Raw genomic sequence first — 23919 nt, 5'->3', positions numbered from 1 at the left:
AGGTGTTCTAGTAGTTTATAGGATGGAAACAGAGCCTGGAGCTAACAAAACCACCGCCACCATCACCACCTTTCAACTTTTTCTTGCCTCTTGAGTCTCTGCACCCTGTCACTTGTCTTTTATTTTCTGAGACCCTAACATTATCATTTAACACCTGTGGGAGTATTATTTTAATGCCTGCCTCTCAAGTTTTACTACTTTTAACTCAGTCCTAGAGCCATGACCTAGATCTTCCCACCATAACAATCAATCTCTTCTCTTAGCTTCTCTCTCTCTCTTCTTACTGTAACTGAGACCTGCTTAGTGTCCAAGGAACTGCATTCTGTAGCCCTCCCAAGCTCTGGATCTCAAGCTATTCTCTTATACCACCTACCTCAGGCTCTGCAGGAAGGTGAGCTCATAGTCCTCCCTGCTCTCTGTGCATCCCCTTCTCTGGTATTATCCAGAATTACTATATTTAAAGAATGCCTACTTTTTTCATGTGTTTTCATCTTTGCTAGTAGAAAAATTTGCTACCTGGTAAGCTGTATCTTTGGAGGAAAGCAGAATTTAGTGGCAGTAAAACACAATAAAAATAGTCCATGAATATAAAGAGCTATTGCAGCCAAAGTAGTTAAACAAATAACGTAAGACAGAAAGTTGTGGTCAGAATGGAATTCTTTAATGAGAGATTTGGGAGGTAGGGGAGTTTCAGATGACAGGAAAGTCATAGAAAGTGAGACAGGTCACTGGAGATAAGGGGGTTAATGTTGAATGAGTGTGGCACAAGAGTTAGTTTAGGTCATGGGGGGTGGATAAGAATGGGAAGGAATATAGGAAGATTTACAGATATGTTGACAAGAATTGAAAGACAACCGATGTCTGATTGCTATCTTACTTTTTTAAGAGAAAAAAAGAATATTAGTTAGTTTGGAGGTGTAAAAGGGGAGGCAATACAAGACTTGAAATAATCATTGTGAAGAATATTCTAGTGATTGATCAGGGAAACAGAGTATCATGGAATGCCCAGAGCACAGTTAAGATAAGTGATATATATTCTAGTAAGTTCATCTGATTATTTCCTTCAAGTCAGTAGTTCTACACTTTAGAGTAGCATCAGAATTACCTAGAGGGCTTGTTAAACACAAACTGTGGGGCCCCACAATTCCAGTGTCTGACCTATAAAGTCTGTAGGTGGGCCCCTGAATGCACATTTCTAACAGGTTGCCAGGTGTGCTGCTGCCATCGATTCTGGGACCACTTTTGAGAACCACTGCTCTTTCTCCCTTCTAATGATTCTTCCTCCTAAACCCATGAATTTAATTGGTTGGTCTATTCTCTCATTCTCTCTCCCTCCCTCCCTCTCTCTCTCTCTCCTAAAGGCAATCTATACTGACTTTATTGATTTATCATATCACATTTCTGGTTTCCCAAATTCCTTAACAGGTTTTCAAGACCCACAATAAACCTAACTATCCAGAATTAATCACAATGTATTCCAACATAATCTTTCTTAGATGGACATTTCCTTCTAAGGAAATATAATTTCCATCCACCTCTACCACTATTCCTATCAAAGGAAATGTTCTCTGTACCACTTTACAATAGCCTGTGTTATCCATGGCTCAAATAACTTCCCTTTAAAGATTCCTGGGTTCTGGTCCAAACTGTTGTCTTCCTTTATTGGACTATTGTACCAAGAGTCTTTACCACATAATTTTGTTTTTTTAAAATAACTTTTAACAATTCCCATTTATTTATATAAACCAATAGTAAGCTACTTGATAAGAGGAACAGAAATTTCATACATTTTATGTCTCCTGCAAAGTGTTCAGCATAGCATTAAAGAAATTTACTCAGTGGGTCTTGTTTACTGTATGAAACTTTTACTTATATATAAAGTTTATAATGAATAAATTGCAGGTTACTGTCAGCTATATTTTCCTATTTATTTCTACATAGAGACAGGAGACCATAAATGTCATTTTCTTCAGAATGTAAAAGAACATTTTAAAAGGCCTTAAATATATCTCAAAACCAAGGTATACAAAATACAGATAATGCTAGGTAAATAGGCCATGCTTTCTGCTTGTTTATTCCCTACCCATGATGAAGCGTGTATTTTGAGTATTATAAAACAGAAAAGAAATATAGTGGGCTTTTCTTCACAGTAATGTGGGAAAATGATTTTTCCTAGTTTGGTTAACTTGGATTGAAGAATGTAAAACAACTTTAGAGGTTTCTATTGAGTAGAAATTTTATACCTATAGAATTTGTATATATCTGTACTTAAGTCAGAATCAGATAACTTCTAAGTTTTATCTTCAATATTGATATCTACTGATACATATCTATTGATAATTTCTGGTATGTTTTTGCTATTGATCAAAATAATGAAGGTTGGCTTTACAAATTATCATTATAACCATTCTTTTTATATACTCACAATTGCTTCATTATTATGGATATCAGGCCTACAAAATTCCTGAAATATCTTGCCCAGGAAAAATATCATTACATTTAAATTGTAAACTAAATATATCTGTTATTAACTTCTAGCAAAACACTAAATGTGAATATTCAACCAACAATTTGCCAAATATGGGGGAGGGGGCAGAAAATAGGAATTAGACTCACTGCCAAATAAAAATAAGATTTGTCCTGTGGTTTGCTGAGGGGAATGACAACAAAATAATAAAAATTTGTTTTCATTATTTTTTGTATCTTTAGAGGCTTGGCTTAAGCTAGCCTAATGTTAACAACATAAAAATTTCTGTTGATTTCTCCTCCTCATTTTTCAAAAAATCAAGGTGCCAGAAAAACCTATGCTTCTGGCCTAAGATATGTGGTTCTTCCAAGCTCTCCAGTTTTTCAGGCATGGAACAGTTTCTCACCAACCCCAAGGAGCATGGCTTCATTTTTGTGGAATACTGGACCTCCAGAGAAGTCCTAATAAATTATCTTTAGAAGAGCCATAGATTAATTAAAATTTTTGCAGGGAAGATCTCTACTCAAAACGTGCCCTGCATCCCTAGTCTGAAATATCACAGGACCAAAACTATATAAAAAATACTAGTATGTTTCCCTTTTTTCCCCTCCCAATTAAAGAAATAAATCAAGAAAACAGCTATTGTTAATACAATGGGAATACACTGATAAGGTGGAAAACAGAAAGTTTCTTTGTAAGAAGTAGTTGTTTTTATTTGCTGCATTTCTCCTTCCTAATTTACTTGACCACATTTTCTCAACAAAGCTACATACCTTTGAAAAAGAATGGAAACTCAGAAAAAGTCTGCATTCCACATGTCATTATTGTCCTTTTCATGATATTGTTTTACCCAAACCATATTAGGTGAAATCTCTTTCAGTTTTGTAAAAGGGTATGGTAAGGCTTCTAAAGAAGTCTATTTTAGGAAATAGGACCAGACAACGCACAAAATAAGTGACCACATACCAACTGCTGTCATGTAATCCCAGCGCTCAATGAGGCACATATTGAAGATGAGGTGATCAGATGTTTGCCCTTGGCCAATAAGTGAAATCTGCCTCTCCAAATTCTGGCAAACAGACGAAGTCCAGCCAACAAGAAACCAAAATACTACCAGGAGCATTACTGCCAGCATCCTCATGACCCGTCCACCAGTCATATATGGAATCCGCTGGGCTGTTCGTGAAAGAAACACCTTCAAAACCCTGGGAAAGCAAAACATCAAAATGTGAAGTCAAACTTAGCACTCAGAAAAACTCCATATTATTTGATTCTTCTAGGTGAAGTTTAAGCCCACCAAAAACCTACTTATGCAGAGTTTTAACATGAAAAAAAAAAAAACCCTAGAAACAGTATTGCTTTTATTTTCACTTAATTTCATTCTAGTTTTTATCTTCCAATAGCAAAACAGATATTCTACTTTATTTTTTTTTTTAATTTTATTTATTTATGATAGTCATACAGAGAGAAAGAGAGAGGCAGAGACACAGGCAGAGGGAGAAGCAGGCTCCATGTGCCGGGAGCCTGATGTGGGATTCGATCCCGGGTCTCCAGGATCGCGCCCTGGGCCAAAGGCAGGCGCCAAACCGCTGCGCCACCCAGGGATCCCGATATTCTACTTTAGATGGCAGTGAGTCAACAGATTTGTACAGGATGAAATTCTTTTGAGTGTGTCTTAATATTTTAGGGAACATACTCAAGATCTTAAAAAAAAGGATCCAGAGGCAAACTGGCTCAAACAAGATTTCCAAGGGATCAGAACTAGTCTTGAAAATAAGTAGCTAGATTTCACACTATTATACTAAGCCAAAAACTTCCCTGAACCAGTTAATTTTTTACAATAGAATAACATGAAAGGCATTTTCTGAAAATTATTTTTTTTAAGATTTTATTTATTTATTCATGAGATACACAGAGAGAAGAGAGACAAAGGCAGAGACATAGGCAGAGGGAGAAGCAGGCTCCATGCAGGGAGCCTGATGTGGGACTCGATCCCCAGACTCCAGGATCATAGTCTGGGTCGAAGGCTGAGCCACCCAGGCATCCCATGAAAATTATACTAAATGATCTCCCTTTGTAAATATTTTATCACATTACCAAAAATAATAATGAAATAAACGTGAAAACAATGAGAGAGGTATTTAAATACTAGGGTAACTGAGTTAAGATCACTATATTAAGGAAGAAGATTGGGATGAAATTGGAAATGAAACATGCATACTTGAAATAGCCTAGATGTATTATACCTTTTTTTTTTCTCTCTATAGACCTTTGGTAGCTCTTCCTGAATCAACACAATACATCCAGCAAAGGAAGTTATTTTACAGCAGACTTTTATTTATCCTTCTTCCCTATACCTTTAACTCCATTGTCCTTCAGCTAACATAAAGGGTGAAGTTATTTAATTCTGAATAAAATACTTACACTTAACTTTTCTGTGGAACAATGTCAGAAAGATATTAGTATAAAATAAGAGGATAGTAGCTCTTTTTACTCTAGTACCATTTAACTAGTTCACCAGATTAACGGCTATTCTCCATTCCCTAGGTAAAACATATTGAGTACTGTCCATGCCATGTAAATGCTAGTACTGGCAGCTAACTTGCTAGCTCTGTCTAGTGTGCCTCAGACACTTTTGCTCCAACCAGGGGAATTGCTACTTGATAAGAAATCAGCTGTATTTGTCCCCAAATTGTGCCCATTGTTATCACCTTATATAATTTATCTAAATTACGAATAAAATAATTACTCATGATGTAAAAAAAAAAGACTTATTTGTATAAAATAAGGAGAGAAAATGAGTGGAAATATCAGTGAGGGAGAAAGAAAAAGAGAGACTCCTAACTCTGGGAAACAAACAAGTGGTAGTGGAAAGGGCGGTGGGTTTGGGGTGACTGGGTGATGGGCACTGAGGGGGGCACTTGACAGGATGAGCACTGGGTGATATGCTATATGTTGGCAAATTGAACTCCAATAAAAATAAAATAAAATAAAATAAAATAAAATAAAATAAAATAAAATAAAATAAAATCTATCTCGAATGCTTTGGAAAGACTCCATGTTGGCAAGTCATTAAATAGGCTTTTAACTGAGGGGAAAATGAGGAAATTTTAGTATATTGGAGTGGTCAATAAACAAGAATCTAGAAAGTCTATACTCAGATTACTTTAAAAATATTTAGATTTACACTTTTATCTAAAGAACCAACACTGAACAGTAAATAATGATTATAGCAACTTATGTTAGAAAGAGAATAATGCAAATACCTGACCCATAGTCAAAGAAGGAGTTTTTCCTCAAAAGTATTGGTAAGTGAGGGGCACGTGGGTGACTCAGTCAGTTAAGCATCTGACTCCTGATTTGGGCTCAGGTCATGATGTCAGAGTTCTGGGACTGAACCTCGTGTGGGGCTCTGTGCTCAGTTCAGAGTCAGGGTGAGAATTTCTCTTCCTTTCCTTTAGCCCCTGACCTTACTCATGTTCTTTCTCTCTCCTCCTCTCCCTGAAATACATAAATCTTTTAAAAAATTGGTAAATGATTATTTGTGTGTTTTAAATCACAGCCTCTTATACACTTCTTTAATGCTTTTTTTGCTTTAAACAAGTTTATCAACTTATTGATCAATGATTAACCCTATAAGAAGCCTTCTATTATAATTAGCAGATCAAAAAATTCAGAGAACTCTTAGAAATAAGAGACATTTAAAAAATTATCATTATTATCATTATTATTATTGTTTGCCAGTGTCAATTTTATTTTCTGCAGGAGAAACTTGCAGCCACTATGTACACATAATTGTCTCTGGGTATACCTGAATGAATTTTAAATTTTGAATGACTAGGAACTCAAAAGAGGAAATCTGGCCCATTTTTATGGTCTTCTATATTTTGGCTAGACAGAAAAAGGAGAATTCTTTAGTTCTAGACACTGAATATATAAGCATAATGAATGAATTTTTATATAGTGACAATCATATATGAATAACTGAAATATAAGTGTAACGAGCAAATATTTATATAGTGATAATCATATGCTGGGCATTATGCGGGGCAACATGAGAAGAATAAGATATAGTCCCAGAAGTTTACAGTCTAACTAGAAATAAATATGCAAATAACTGCCATATAAAACAGCATATGTTCTATGTTTTATGTACATAGTCAGTGTAGTAATCTAATAAAATAGGTGGTATTTGACCTGGACTTTGATGGATACCAATAGAAATTGAGGAAAGTGGAAAAGATATAAGGAGATATTCCAGCTGAAGGAAATCACATAACAAAATACAGAGCAGGAAATACACATTGCATTTTCAGAAGAAATCTGTATGGTCCCAGTTGGGTAATCTTTTAGTCAATAAATCCCAATTCTTAATTATCATAAATTTTCATGTTTTCCAGGTGACCCTTTGGGTATTTACTGCATGGTCTGAGAATTCAAGATCATCACAGGTCCCATAATCTCATTTCCAGGGATGAAAAACCAAAGCAAAAGCTGTCGTGAGTCTTGTGTTATTGATTTTACTGGTTTTTGAATTCTGGGAAATATACCAAAGCAACTCTGTACCTCTGCCTAAGCATTTCAGGATATTGGTTTTGGTAAAATGGAATAAGATGAATTTTTCTAGCATTGCCTTAAAATAAAATGAGAAAATTCTACCACATATTTAAAAAACAAGCTCTTGTTAGTTTATATGGGTTCATTCCCTGGAAACCAACTTCTGAAAACAAAATCCTTAGATATGCATTTATATGAAATACAACTGTAGGAAAAAAATACAATCATTAAAATTCTTAGATTACTTTTTCTACTGTTATTTCAAAGATAAATCTTTAGGCTACCTACCTGTTCAGAAAATTTCACTATTTCTGAAGGAAAGCAGTAATATATACAAGAAGACAGCAAGAAATTCCCAGAACTTAATATAAAAAAGTATATTTAAAAATACATTCTGTTCTCATTATTAATAGCAGATAAAGTCATACAAATCATGTTGAAACAATGAAAAGGGCAACACACGAACTGGCTGTCACTATATTATCTGCTTCTACTTTTCACTTCCTATATATTTCTGGTTTGAATTCATGAAACTTTACTGTCAGGAGTTATACTTAGGTTATTAATTACCTTCTTCAAATATCTAATTGATATTGTTACTCCTTATTTTACTTGATCTCTTTCCAGCTTTCAGCATGGCTAAAGCACTGGCTTCCATTCTGTCATGTTCTCCTGATTTTCTTCCCGTTTCTCTGTTAGCAACTTTGTAGTCTCTAACACAGACTCCTCTTCCCCAGGTTTGCCCTTAAGTGGCGGTGTTTCTCAACAATCTCCTAAATGTAGCCATCTAGATCTATTTCTTGCTGTACCTGTTGTACCCAGGGAATTCCGTCTATTTCTCTGTTTCAGTTATCTATGTATTGGCAAGTCCCAAATCTGTGCCTTAGTTTAGATCTCTCTCCTGAGCTCAAAATCCCTCTACTCAGTGACTCACTAGACCTCAGCAGGTCCCCAGATTAAATCATCCCTCTCTCCATTCCTCGTTCCTCTAGCCTTCCTTGCTCCCGTGGCTATTACACTTAATGGATCAAAGCAGAAACCTACCAATAAACTTTATTTTTTCCCCTCACCTACATTCCAGACATGAAATGAGTGTTTAAGAATTTAATTTCTACCTCTTAAATATCTTTCAAATCTTTTTCTTTTTCTCCATCTCCATTACTACTCTATAGCTCCTGGTCATCAACCTGCTCCTACAGTAGCTAATTACAGTCTACTTATTGGTCTTGCCCACCTTCAGTCCACACCCTACACTGAAGCCACAATGATCACTTCTGATCATGTTGCTCCCTTTTTATAGTCCTTCAGTGGCTCTCCATCCAAAACCTAGCTCTTTAGTATGGTCAAAGGCCTCTGAGTGCCTTTGAATATCGCTTTTTCCTGCCTTGGCAGCCTCCTCTCTCATCACTCTCCTTTTCCTACAGACTTGCAGGACCCTGTGCACTACATGCAAGTCTCCTCTGTCTGAACCTTTGCTTTCAGCTTTCCTCACTGCTCTTCCCCCCACAATACTACCCCTAATTTAGCTAATTCCTACTTATTCTTTCATGGCTCAGTTTAAATATTGCTTGCTTTAGGCCAGTGGTTCCAAACCATCATCATCTACATCATCTGTAAACTTATTAGAAATGCAAATGCGGTATCTACCTGGTCTCAGGCTCATCATAATTTAGTAAACATAAATGAAAAGGCAATTAAAATATAATGGTTTTGGGAAATGGTATTAGCAAAAGTAGAGGCATAAAGAACCCTACAACTCCATCCATCCATAAAAACAATGAATAAGGTGGCAAAAACTATTAGAATCAACTTTTTTGGAATCCTGGAAGAGAATCAAAAGCTTATAGCAACCAGGGGGATGTTTAACCAAAAGGAGAAGAGCTGAATCTGAGTAAAAGAGTTTTCTAACATTTTAAAACACTGTTCTATCCAGTGTCTGATCTCCCATTACCCAGTTCAGTAGTGAACTTAGAGATAACAGACTGCATTCCCAGGACAGGTGATTCGAAATACGCGAACACAATGGGCTTTATTCTTAAAAAAATTGTGGTTGTTCAATTTGACCTTTCTGGAGGCTCCCTGGAAGACTAGTTCAAAGGGCCTGCCTTTATTTTTAATTCCAGTACAGTTAACGTGCAGTGTTATATTAGTTTCAGGTGTACAATATAGTGATTCAACAAGTCTATACATTACTCAGTGCTCATCATGTTAAGTGTATTCTTTAATCCCATCTCCCCTCTGGTGACCATTTTGTTCTCTAGAGTCGAGTCTTTTTCTTGATTTATCTCTCTCTCTTTTTTCCTTTAGTCATTTATTTTGTTTCTTAAGTTCCACATATGAGTGAAATCATGTTATTTGTGTCTCTGATTCATTTATTTTGCTTAGCATTATGCTCTCTAGCTCCATCTATATAATTGCAAACGATAAGATTTTATTCTTTTTATGGCCAAATAATATTCCATTACATATAATACCACATCTTCTGTATCTAGTCATTTATTGATGAACATTGGGTTGCTTTCATAATTTGTCTATTGTAAGTAATGCTGCAATAAATATAGGGGTGTGTGTATCCCTTTGAATTTGTATTTTTGTATTTTTTTGGGTAAGTACCCAATAGTGTGATTACTAGATCATAGGGTAGTTCTATTTTCAACTTTTTGAGGAGCCTCCATTCTGTTTACCGTGGTGGCTGTACCAGTTTGCAAGATTGTTCCTTTTACCTCACATCCTCACCAACAATTGTTGTTTCCTGTGTTAGTAATTTTAGCCATTCTGAAGATGTGTTGTGATATCTCATTGTACCTTTCATTTGCATTTCAAAGGGCCTGCTTTATTTCCCCTGTGGGAACCCTCCCATGGCTGAGGTAGTAACCTGAGGGTCATTTGACTAAGATATTTAAAGGAAAATGGATTGCTTGATGCCACCTGGGACAAGGGATCATGGTTAAGACAAACAATAGACTAAATAAAAAAGGAAGAAAGGCTGGGGAATGAGATCTGCTGGGCAAAATAGGCTTTGAAAAGCTTCTCTTTATTCCCAGGCATCTAGAAAGCTGAAAAATGGTCAGAATATATATAAGGCCTTAAATTTTCATATCTTGCTGACCTAAGGCTCTGCACAAGAGGAAATAAAGTCTAAGGCAAAGTTGTAAAGTGCCTGAGTGTTGAAAGCATGTGCCAACATACACATATACACACAAAGTCCATGTGCAAAAAATAAGAAATTTTAAAAAGTTTTATTTGTTCAAGGCTGTAAGGAAATCTCTGTTAAATCATTAGCTCATTATTAAATCAACAGAACAGACTTCAATTGGTATATATAACAAAAGATACAGATATTACAAAATTAGTTCAGAAAAGCCAGTAAACAAACAACAGCAACCACAACAAGGAACAAAAATAAATGCTAGGGGGGGATGAAGAATTTGATTCCAGATTATATTATAATATTCAAAAAGTCCAGTTTTCAAAAAAAAAAAAAAAAACCATGCAAAGAAATGAGTGTGTGGCCCATATGAAAAAAAATAATATGGAGACTGTTTCTGAGGAAACCCAGGCATTGTACTTTTTTTTTTTTTTTAAGATTTTATTTATTTATTCACGAGAGGCACACACAGAGAGAGAGGCAGAGACACAGGTAGAGGGAGAAGCAGGCTCCACGCAGGGAGCCTGACGTGGTACTTGATCCTGGGACTCCAGGATCACACCCCGGGGCCAAAGGCAAGCACTAAACCGCTGAGCCACCCAGGGATTCCCCAGGCATTGTACTTACTAGACAATGACTTCAACTGTATTACATATGGTCAAAAAGCTAAAGCTAAAGAAAATCATGCACAAAGAACTAAAGAAAGAATGATATTTCACTAAATAAAAAATATCAATAAGTGGATAGAAATTATAAAAAGGAACCAAATAGAAATTCTGGAGTTAAAAAGTATAATAACTGAAATGAAAAATTCACTAAAAGGATTTAACTGAAGATTTGACCACGTAGAAGAAAGAGTCAGTATATTTGAATATAGGTCAATTGAGATTATACAGTGTGAGGAACAGAAATGAAAATAAAATGAAGAGTAATGAACATAGCCTAAGAGACCTGTGACACACTATTAAGAATATCAATATTTATAAACTGGGAGTTCCAGAAAGACAAGAGAAAAAGCCAAAAGGAACATTTGAAGAGATAATGACTGAAATCTCTCAAATTTAATTACGGACTTAAATCTACATATTCAAGAAGCTCAAGTAATCAAAGTAGGATGAACTCAAAGAGACTCACCCTTCAGATACATTATAATCAAACTGTTGAAAGCTAACATGAAGAGAAAATATTGAAAGCAATCTGAGAAAAGACCCATTACATACAAGGGATTCTTAGTAAGATTAAAATCTACTCTCTTATCAGAAACCATGGAGGCCAGAGGGCTGTGGGCTAACATATTCAAAATACTTAAATGAAAAAAAAAAAAAAACAAACAAACCCTGTCAACAAAGTATTCTATGTCTGACAAAACTGTCTTTCAAAAATGAAGGAAAAATTAAGATATTCCCAGATAAAATTTTTTAAATTAATTAATTAATTTAGGGATCCCTGGGTGGCTCAGCGGTTTGGCGCCTGCCTTTGGCCCAGGGCGCAATCCTGGAGACCCAGGATCGAATCCCACATCAGGCTCCCGGTGCATGGAGCCTGCTTCTCCCTCTGCCTGTGTCTCTGCCTCTCTTTCTCTCTCTGACTATCATAAATAAATAAAAATTAAAAAAAAATTTTAATTAATTTATTTATGATAGTCACACACAGAGAGAAAGAGAGAGAGGCAGAGACACAGGCAGAGGGAGAAGCAGGCTCCATGCACCGGGAGCCCAACGTGGGATTCAATCCCAGGTCTCCAGGATCACGCCCTGGGCCAAAGGCAGGCGCCAAACCGCTGCACCACCCAGGGATCCCTCCCAGATAAAATTGAGAGAGTTAATCACTAGGAGATCGGCTCTAAAGAAATACTAAAGGAAGTCCTTTAGCTGAAATAGAAGACACTAGACTGAAATTCACGTGAAATAATGAAGAACATTGGTAAAGGTAACCACAGGAATAAATATAAAAGTCCGTATTAATGTAGTTTCAGTTTGTAATGTTCTTTTTAATTTTTTAAAAGATTTTATTTATTTATGAGAGACACATAGAGAGAGGCATAGACATAGGCAGAGGGAGCAGCAGGTCCCCCATGGGGGACCAGGACCCTGAGCCAAAGGCAGATACTCAACCTCTGAGCCACCCAGGCATTCCTGGTTTATTATGCTCTTATTTTCTTACATAACCTAAAAGACAATAATAAGTATAAATCTATGTTGATGGGTACACAATGTTGCAAGATTATATTTTTGACACTAACAGTGTAAAAGAAGAGGGAGGGCAGAGTGATATATAGTCAGGTTTTTGTACTATTAAAAGCAAGTTGGTATTAATTTAAACCAGGTTATTATATTTTTCGAATGTTAATTGTAATCACTAGGGCAATCATTAAGAAAATAAATATATAGGGGCACCTGAGTGGCTCAGTGGTTGAGCGTCTGCCTTCAGCTCAGGGTGTGATCCTTCCATCCTGGAATGGAGTCCTGCATGAGGCTCCCCACAAAGAGCCTGCTTTTCCCTCTGCCTGTGTTTCTGCCTCTCTCTATGTATCTCTCATGAATAAGTAAATAAAATCTTTTAAAAAAGAGAAAATAACCAATACAGTAAAAAATGAAAGAATAAAAATGGGGGATTAGAAAACACTGATTTATCATAAGAGCAGACAGTAATGGAGGAATTGAGGAATAAAAATGATAAAAGATATATAAAAACAAATGTCAAAATCATAGAAATATTACAATTACATTAAATGTAAATTGGTTAGTTCTCCAACCAAAAGACAGATGGCAGGATAGATTTTTAACGATATCGAACTGTATGTTGTCTACAAGAGATTCAATTTAGACCCAAAGAAACAAATAGGTTAAACTAAAACAATGGAAAAAGATATCTCATTCAAATAGTGACCAAAAGAGAGCTGGAATGGATATGCTAATATCAGATAAAAAATACTTTAAGACAAAATTTGTTAAAAGAGACAAAGAAAGACATTATGGAATTATAAAACTGTCAATTCATCAAAATACTGATATTTGTAAATACATATGCACCAAACAACAGAGCCTCAAAATGTATGAAGCAAATACTAACAAAATTGAGAAGAGAAACAGAGTTAGTTCTACAATAATGGTTGGAGACTTCAACGCCCTGATTTTAATAATGGATCAACTATCTACACAGGCAATAATACAATTAAGGGCTTTAAGAACATCATGAATCACCTAGATCTAACAGACATATAGAGAACACTCCACCAACAATAGCAGATTATACATTCTTCTCAAGTGCACAGAGACCATTCTTCAGGATAGACACAAATCAGGCCAAAAAACAAGTCATAATAAATTGAAAAAGATTAAAATCATACAAAGTATCTTCTCTGACCACAGTAGGTTGGCATTAGAAATTAATAACAAGGAAATCTGAAAAATTAACAAATATGTGGAAATTAAATGGCACATTCTTAAACAACCAATGAGTTAAGGAGGAAATCACATAAGAAATTAGAAAATAATCTGAGATAAATTTATTTATTTTTTATTTATTTATGATAGTCACACACAGAGAGAGAGAGAGAGAGGCAGAGACATAGGCAGAGGGAGAGAAGCAGGCTCCATGCACCGGAAGCCCGACGTGGGACTCGATCCCGGGTCTCCAGGATTGCGCCCTGGGCCAAAGGCAGGCGCCAAACCCCTGCGCCACCCAGGGATCCCATCTGAGATAAATTTAAATGAAAACACAACATACCAAAGCTTATGAGTTTTAGCAAATGTGATGTTTTGAGAGAAATTTATAACTGCTAATGCCTGTATTCAAAAGAGAATAAATATACCAAATCTATAACTTCCCAATGTAAGAAACTAGAAAATAAAAAGAAAAAGAAACTAGAAAATAAAAATCAAACCAAATCCAAAGAAAGCTGAAGGAAGGAAATAATAAATGTTAGAGAGGAATAAGATGAAATGAATAATAGAGAAACAATAGAGACAATAGGCAAACCACAGTTGGTTCTTTGAAAGGATAAACAAAATTGACGAAATTTTATTTACTCTGATAAGGAAATAGGAAGAAAACTCATATTAATTACTGAATCAGGAATGCAAAGGGAGACATTACTAGCAACTTTACAAAATAAAAAGGATTATAAGAGAATTCTATGAACAACTCTATGCCAAAACAATTAGATAACCTAAATGGAACGGACTAATTCCTAGAAATACACAAATTACCTACATTGACTCAAGAAGTAGACAGTAGACATCTCCAAAGACTTATAATAAACAAAAAGATTGAATCAGTAATTGAAAGCTTTCCCGTAAAAACAAAAGGTCAGGATCAGATGGTTTCACCAGTGTATTCTACCAAACACTTAAAGAAGAATTAACACCAATTCTTCTGAAACTCTTCTAAAAGTAGGAGAGGAAAAAGCACATTCTAAATTATTTCATGAGGCCAGCATTACTTAGACTCCAAAGCCAGATAAATACCTCATACAAGAGGGGGGGCACCTGGGTGGTTCAGTCGGTTAAGTGTCTGACTCTGGATTTTGGCTCAGGTCATGATTTCAGGGTTGTGAGATAAGGCTCCATACGGGAGGGGGAGTACTCTCTCCTTCTCCCTCTGCTCCCCCTGCCCCCCACCACTTGCATGCTTTCTCTTTCTCTCTAATAAATAAAATCTTAAAAGACATCACAAGAAAAAATTACAAACCAAAAAAAAAAAAAAAGAAAAAATTACAAACCAATATCCCTTATAAATATACATGCAAAATTCCTAAGGAAAATACTAGCAAACCAAATTCAAAAGCATATTAAAAGGTTGATATACGATTCATATTGGAACAGGAGAAGTAGAACTATCCCTATTAGTAGATGACATTATCTTAAATATAACAATCTCTAAAGAATATACACACATAAATAATGTGAGCTAAAAAAAATTTAGTAAAATCACAAGATATAAATTCAACATACAAAAAAAATCACTTTTATTTCTGTATACTAGAGATCCAAAAATGAAATTGAGTAAACAATTCCAATTACTATAGCACTGAAATGAGTAAAATACCTAGTGGTGAATTTAACCAAGGAGGTAAAAGATGTGTATGTTGAAATCTGTAAGACATCACTGAAAGAAATTAAAGAAGACCTGAGAAAATGGAAAGACCTTCTGTGTTCATGGATCAGAAGACATAATATTGCTGAGATGGCAATACTTCCTAAATTGATCTGTAGATTCAAGTCAATCCAGAGATTGCAATGCATTCCCTATTAAAATTTCAACTGACTTATTTTCAGGAATGGACTACTGATACTAAAATTCATATGAAATTGCAAAACATTTCAAATGGCCAAATAATGTAGGAAAAAACTAAGTAGGAAGAAAGACTCACACTTTCTGATTTCAAATGTTGCTATAAAGCTACACTTATTCCATAATATAGATCAATAGAATAAAATCGATCATCCAGAAGTAAAACCTTTATTACATCCATGTTCAACTGAGTTTTGATAATGATGTCAAGACCATTCAATAAGGAATAGTTTTGGGGTGCCTGGGTGGCTCAGTTGATTAAGTGTTCCACTCTTGTTTCTGGCTCAGGTCATGATCTTAGGGTAGGATCAGGCTCTATGCTGAGTGTGGAGCCTGCTGTGATTCTCTCTCTCTTTCTCTCTCCCTCTGCCTCCCCCTTATAATTCTCACATGTGTGCACACACATTCTCTCTCTCTTTCAAAAAAAAAAAAAAAAAGGAATAGTCTTTTTAATAGGTGGTCCTGGGACAAGTGGATATCAGATGCAAAGGAAATTTAGACCTCTACCTTACATGATATACAAAAATTAATTTCAAAGGAATCAAAGACCCAAATATAAGAGCTAATGCTATGAAATGCTTGCAAGAAGTAAAAACTTTGATCTGGGATTAGGCAATGGTTTCTTAAATATGATACCAAAAGTACATGTAACAAAAGAAAAAATTAATTGAGCTTCATCAAGATAAATTTTTTTTGTATATAAAGGTATACTATCAAGAAAGGGAAAAAGAAAATCCACAGAATTGGAAGAAAATATTTTCAAATAATTTATCTAATAAGGGTCCATATTCAGAATAAATAAAGAACTCATAAAATGCAACAACAAAAAGGCAAACAGTCTAATTAAAAAAATAAAGGACTTGAATAGACATTTCTTCACAGAGATAAAAACACACGAAATTAACCTCAACATCATTAGTCACTGGAGTAATGTATATCAAAAGCACACAGACTGGGATAGTTATAATAAAAATAGGTAGAAAATAACTGTTGATGAAGATGTGGAGAGGCTGGAAGCCTCATACATTGCTGGTGGGAAGAGAAAATGATACAGCCTCCATGGAGAGGAATTTTGTGGTTCCTCAAAATGTTAAACATAGATTTAACATGTGACCAAACAATTCCACTCCTGCTATTACATACCTATGAGAACTCAAACACAGATTCATACAAAAAAACCTGTATATGAGTGTTTATAGTAACATTATCTATAATAGTGAAGACTGGAAACAACTCATCCATCAAATGATGAATGGATAAACCAAGTGCAGCATATACATACAATGTGATATTATTTATTAATAAAAAGCCACGAAGTACTGATACATATTATGACTTGGACAAACCTTGAAAATATTATGTGATGGGAAAGAAGCCTGACACAAAGAGCCACATATTGTATGATTCCATTTCTATGAATCTGGAATAGCTAAATCTGTAGTGTAGAGACAGGAAGCAGATTTGTGGTTGTCAGGATCTGGGGGCACGGGGCTAGGGTGGTCTGCTCAATGGGGCATCAAGTTTATTTTTGGGGTGATGAAAAGTATTCTGGAATTAGATAATGGTGACGGTCATAGAACGTCATGCATGTACTAAAAGCCAGAACTGTACATTTTAAAATGGTTAAAACGATGGATTTGATGTTGTATGAATTTTACCTCAATAAAAAAATATACAATTGTTCTTATTCCTGCAGAAAAGGAAAAAATTCTTCTGTGCCTTCCTGAACATTGCAGCCCCTGTCTATTGCAGTCCCAGGGTGTCCTTAGCCATTTGGTTGTTCTTTCTCTCCTCCCCCAGGGAACTGAGGTAAGATGCACTAGCATTAAAACTTAGGCTTTGCACTAGTGTATCTGCAATGTGACCATTCCTTTCTCACAGGAGTTCATTCTGTCATCTTAGGCCTATAAAAAAATGGAAGAAATCTGATACTCAAAACCATGCTTGATTCCCTAAAATAGAGGTCAATAATACTAATTGGTCTAAATTCAGACCTTCTTTGTTTTAACTTGGCAAAAACACCTGTTTCCTAAACCACATCCCTTTGGAATTGTTTGAAGCGAAACAATATTGCAAGTAAAGAACTTTTCATAGCAATTGAGTGCTTGTGCTCCAAAGATGTTTAATTTTGAAAAGTTTTGGATAAAATCTTGCAGAGAAAGATTTAAATATAGACACTATTGCTCCTTCTCCACTGTTCTCCCACCCCCAACTTACTACACAAAGATATTTCACACAATAAGCAGATAATTAATTAATCACTCTGAAGATGATGGAGAAGAAATTAGATTATTAAAAGTTAAGAATTACATGTGCCTGTTCCTTTCCTTACATCCAGGGTAAATATAAAATCTATGGCCATTATCTTCCAAGTATAAGTATAAAAATAGGTTTTGTCCTTGTATTTCAATTATTTAGCACTGATAAAATAATTTTTTAAAGATTTATTCATTTTAGAGAGAGAGAGTGCACATGAGCAGAGGGAAGGGGAGAGGGAAAGAGAATCTTCATGCTGACTCCCCTTTGAGTGCACAGCTGAATGGGGGCTCTATCCCAGGCCACTGAGATCATGACCTGAGCTGAAATCAAGAGTTGGCTGCTTAACCAAAAGAGCAATCCAGGTACCCCAGCAGAAATAATTTTAAATTAAAATTTCATTCCAGGTTTTGGTGTTTTAAGAATTTAACGTTTTACTATCTAATATCACATTTTGGTATTCAAAAATATGATTTAAGACAAAATATAAAAACAAATTTATTACAGATGGTTGCCTAATAGCATTATTAGTTAAATGAGCAATTATATTGCAATCTCAAAAGGGAAACATATCATTATTTGTATGGTTTTGTAGTTAGAAAATTTCTAAAATGACACCATTTAATGTTACTATTTAAATTTTGATCTGTTCTTACTTCTAAACCATGATTTAGTTTTGCTATCTGAATAAAACAAAGCAAAACCCGTTTCCTCTGAAATAGGTTAATCACAGAGAAGTATTTCCCCAGGGATATCCTAAGGCAAAGTTGTTTGAGGCTGTTTTCTCTTCAATCATGATTGTTCAAATTGGAATGTGGTTGAAATAGAAAACTTGTTTTGCTTTCTACGGAGAATTTAAAAATTTTTATAAAGTCCTTTTTAAAAAAGATTTTATTTTTTTATTCATGAGAGACACACAGATGGAGAGAGGCAGAGACTCAGGCAGAGGGAGAAGCAGGGTTCCATGCAGGGAGCCCGGTGCGGGACTTGATTCCTGGACTGGAATCATGTCCTGAGCCAAAGGCAGATGCTCAACCACTGTGCCACCCAGGCATCCCAAGTTTTATAAGATCTAATACCGTAGGTCTTTCAGTCTCTTCAGCATGCATTTATAGATAAAGAATAGTGCCAGACCATAAGGAACCACAAAAAAGATGACAAAATTCTTTGCAAATATACAGTTACTCTTTTGTATGTGTTATTACCTATAAAAATAAGAAAAAATTCTTAATGAATAGCTGCACATTAATATATTTAGCCCATTTTTAGGTGTTGGTCTCATATAAGAGAAATACTAAACAATATAAATAATAAAATAATGAAATATATTAAAAACTCTAAAATTACTGTTGCATTCACCTTTACCTTAACACACAGTAAAATACACAAACAAAATATATTAGGTAGCAAGTAGAAGATGCCACCACAAAAGAAATTCAGGAGATTTGCTGTATGAGGATGTAAATACCGGTCAGTTTGACTGGTAATATTATTAACTCTTCAGATGATATTAATAAATCTTGAAATAGAAGAACTTTTGGTCATTGTCAATGAAACTTTGGAAATTAATTATGAAGTATTATTGTGATTGCTCTTTGGTTCTCATGCTTTTTAACTATTTATACTTTGTCTAATCGCTAGATTTAAAACTCTTTGACTTAAATTTTGCAGGTCCTGAAGTGCCTACGACATCATTTTGCCTATTACAGACCATAAGTATTATACAGTATCACAAAGACTCAGCTATTTTTACATGCAATTTGATTCTTTCATTAAAACTATAATATTTGGCAAAGTAAAAAGAAATAGAAAACTATAAACAAATAAAAAGAAAAAATGAACACTAAAATAGAACTTAGCTGTATATAAATACTGTTAGCATTTTGATGAATTTTATTCTCTAGTATTTTCTAATGTATATAAAATATAATATTGGGATTATAATATATAGTTTATATGATTTTTAAAATATAACATGGAATTCTGAGCATTGTCATACAACATTTTATATTTGTAAATAGCATGATATATATGATAGCATGTAATCTTTTACACAAATCATTAATCTTTTTATGATAGCATATAATCTTTTAGGCAGATCATTAATTTTTTTTATTATAACCTACACACCAGTGAACATTTTTTTTCTCATTCCTCCAAAGCCACCAAAAGTCTAAGAATGGAAAATGGAAACTTACTGGATTAATTCATAAACATATCTGCTATTACTAACCATATTGGGAAACACTGTCTCATCTCTTTTGTCAAGTTTAGAATGGATTGAAAATTAATTGAACAAGTAATTGAGAAGAAAGATGGTTAGTACAAGCTTAACAGATTTTAAAGATATAAAGTTTCATATTTTTATATTGGAACAGATGCCAACTTAGGAAAAATTTTCTAGTGACTAAACAATATAGGAAAAGTCTTATCTATGTATAAAACCTGGGTATAATTAATAGAAAAAATTAAGGAATCTGCATAGGTACTATTCTTTCAAGGCTCCTTTTACATGAGTTTGGTCTTTTTTTTTTTTTTTTTAAGTGCCTTTCATAACATTCTTTGCTTACAGACTAGGGCCTATTGTAATGTGTTTTTCTACCACGTTCTAAAATCCTCCACAACCACTGACAAACCTCTCTTCTGCATGTCATCTTCCCAGACTGCCTGACTGGACATTCTATTTTCTTTTTCTTTATTTCTTTATTTCTTTATTCATGAGAGACACACAGAGAGAGATAAAGAGAGAGTTTGAGACACAGGCAGAGGGAGAAGCAGGCTCCATGCAAGGAGCCCGATGTGGGACTCGATCCTGGGACTCCAGGATCACACCCAGGTCCGAAGGCAGGCACTAGACCATTGAGCCATCCAGGGATCCCACATTCTATTTTCTTGCTGTGACCTAGAGTGTAATCTGTGTTTCTGCCTATGTGCGCTCCAGTCGTTCACCATATTTTCAGAATATGAACAGTCTTGCAGATAGATTTTTGTGCACACCCTTAATTTTTTCTTTAGATTTCAAAAAAATAACTCACTTTTAAAAAAGCTCTGGATACATTTTACCAAATATTTCTAGTAGATTATACCATTTCATTTATACTCTGTTCTGCAAAGTATGAGGCTATCTTACCCCTCGGATATTTAATATTATTGACTACAACTGTCAAGTTATAATGAAAAAAGATGCTCTCTCTCGAAACAAACGAAATATTAATCCATAATTTCTCATTGTTTTATTCAATTTTTTTTGCATTGAGTTTTATAATTTGTTGAAATTCTTGTAAGTTGCGATGAGACTGTGAGCTAAATTTTCTAGACAAAGCTAATTTTCAAATACTTGTTTGTTGAATTGGCCTTTCTCATTCTATTGTTTTGGAGGGTTTTCTCTCTAAAAGTTTTGTGGTGCTTTCATCTTGGTAACATATATCAATCAACTCTTAGGATTATTCCTACGTATTTCAGGTGTAAATTTCAGATTGTAAATAGGAAATTGCCATCATGGTCATCTCTAATTTAAAGGTAAATAGAAAGTTATAGTTTTTCATACAAACCGACATACCTTGTTTACCTTTTCTTGATTGAATCTTTATAATTATTTGAATAATTCTTTTTCAAAGACAGCATTCACACATCATAAAATTCACCATCTTATGGTATATTTTTAAAATTCAGTGGTTTTAGTATATTCCTAAAACTCTATCATAATCCTGATCTAATTCCAGAACATTTTCACCATCCCAAAAAGAAACTTCATACCCACTATTACTCCCCATTCCTCCTTTTCCCCCAGACCCTGGTAACCACTAATCTACTTTCTGTCTCCATAAAATTGTCTATTATGAGTATTTCATAAATCAAATCATAGACTATATAGCATCACTTCATTACTTTTCCTGGTGAATAATACTCCATTGTATGGATATACCACAGATTGTTTATCCATTCATCAGTTGGTATATGGGTATATATCTAGGAGTGGAACTGTTGGGTGATAAGGTACTTTATGTTTAATATTTTAAGGAACCAAACTATTTCAGAAAATGACTGTACCATTTTACAATCCCACCAGGATTGTATGAGGTTTTTAATTTTTCCACATCCTCACCAACACTGTTATTTTATGACTTTTTGACTACAACCAAACTTGTAGGTTTGAAGTGCTATCTCACTGTGGTTTGATTTTCATATCTCTAGTGACTAATGAAAAGTTAAGCATCTTTTCATGTAGGCCATTTGGGTATCTTCTTTAAAAAACTGTCTATTCAATTCAATTCTCATGTTTAAAGTTGGATTGTTTGTCCTTTACTTGTTGAGTTGTAATACTTCTTTACATATTCTGGATACCAGACCCTTATCAGATAAATAATTTGCAAATATTTTCTCCTGTATTGTGGGTTTTCACTTTTTTTTGCCATATAGTTCTTTTATTAAAGTTAAATTTATTTATGGAGAAAGACAAATACCATATGGTTTCGCTCATATGTGCAATTTAAGAATCAAAACAGATAAACATAGGTGAAGGAAGGACAATGTATAGAGAGGGAGGCAAATAATAAGAGACCCTTAACTATAGAAAACAAACTGAGGATTGCTGGAAAGGAGAGGAAGGTGGGGATGGGGTACCTGGGGGATGGGCATTAAGAGGGCACCTGAAGTAATGAGCACTGGCTTGTTATATGCAGCTGATGAATCACTAAATTCTACTTCTGATACTAACCCACACTTTCATCAGTTCAGGAAATTCCATGCACTTGTTTCAGCCAGTCTTCACTGGCATTTGGCAAGATACAACTACCTTTCTAATTTCTTTCCATATAGATTAGTTTTAGCTGATTTACAGATAAATAGAATTACATAGAACTTTTCTTGTTTTGCTTAACACATTTTTGAGATTTTTCCATATTATTGTGGATAATTAGTCTTTTTTATTACTCAGTAATAATATGACTTTGTATGAATTATTATAACTTGTTTATCCATTTTTCTGTTGAACACTGGGTCAGTTCAATTTTGGGGCTATTATAAAGAAAGCCACTGTGATCATTCTTGCACAAGGGTATGGGTATGTTATTATTTATCTTGGGTAAATGTCCAGGAATAGAATTTCTTGGTCATATAGAATTGCATATTTAACTTTGTATGAAAATATCAAAGAGTTTTCTAAAGTAGCTATGCCATTTTTCAATTTCACTAACAATGTACGAGTGTCCCATCTGTTCCACATTCTCACTAACATTGGTGGTGTTAATCTTTTTAATTGTAGCCACTCTAGTGGTTATAAAATGATATCTCACCATGATTTTAATTTTAATCTCTCCAATCAGTAATAATAATTAGCACATTTTTATGTGCTATTGGCTATTTGTATGTCTTCTTTTATGAAGTGTCTCTTCAATTTCCCATTTTTTATTGTATTGTTTGATTTTTCATAATTTGTAGAACTTTATATGTTATGAATAAAGTATTTTGAATATTTATATATATAATGAATATTTCCTCCCAGTCTGTAATTTGCCTTCTTTTTCCTTTTTAAAAAATAATTGAGGTATAATTGACAAATAACATTATATTACTTTCAGGAATACAACATAATGATTGATCCAATATTTGTATATTATGAAATGATCAACACAATAAGTCTAGTTAACATCTGTCACCATACATAGATACCAAGTTTTTTCTTATAATAAAGATTTTTAAGATCTACTTTCTTAGTAACTTTCAAATATGCAATATAATACTATTAACCATATTCACATGCTCTACTTATTTTATACTATTTGACTCCTTTCACCCAATTTGCCCATCCCCATACCTACCCTCTAGCAACCACCAGTCTGTTCTCTGTATCTGTGAGCTTGGTTTTTTTGTTTGTTTGTTTTTCAGATTCTACATATAAAAGTGAGATCATACAGTATTGGTGTTTCTCTGACTAATTTGACTTAACATAATATCCTCCAGGTCCATTCATGTTGTCTCAATGGCAATATTTCATTCTTTTTTATGGCTGAGTAGTATTCCATTGTATATACCTACCACATCTTTTTTATCCATTCATCCATTAGTGGACACTTAGGTTGTTTCCATATCTTGGCTATTGTAAATAATGATGCAATGAACATGGGGTACATATATCTTTTCAAGTTTGTGTTTTGTTTTCTTCAGATAAATATCCAGAAGTGAAATTGCTGGACAA

At 34.4% G+C, this 23919-nt stretch overlaps 1 protein-coding gene across 2 annotated transcripts in view; it reads right to left on the bottom strand.

Moving 5' to 3' along the window:
- Positions 1 to 23919, bottom strand: part of GPR158 (G protein-coupled receptor 158) — a 411529-nt gene that overhangs the window by 25565 nt on the left and 362045 nt on the right. For both annotated transcript variants that reach the window (XM_026013682.2, XM_026013683.2), the window contains one exon: positions 3434 to 3672. In XM_026013682.2, the coding sequence (XP_025869467.1) occupies positions 3434 to 3672 (239 nt within the window). The remainder of the gene's footprint in view (positions 1 to 3433; positions 3673 to 23919) is intronic.

The sequence above is a fragment of the Vulpes vulpes genome, chromosome 2 (assembly GCF_048418805.1).
Source record: "Vulpes vulpes isolate BD-2025 chromosome 2, VulVul3, whole genome shotgun sequence".
NCBI lineage: Eukaryota > Metazoa > Chordata > Mammalia > Carnivora > Canidae > Vulpes > Vulpes vulpes.
This window is presented reverse-complemented; position numbering and strand designations above follow the sequence as displayed.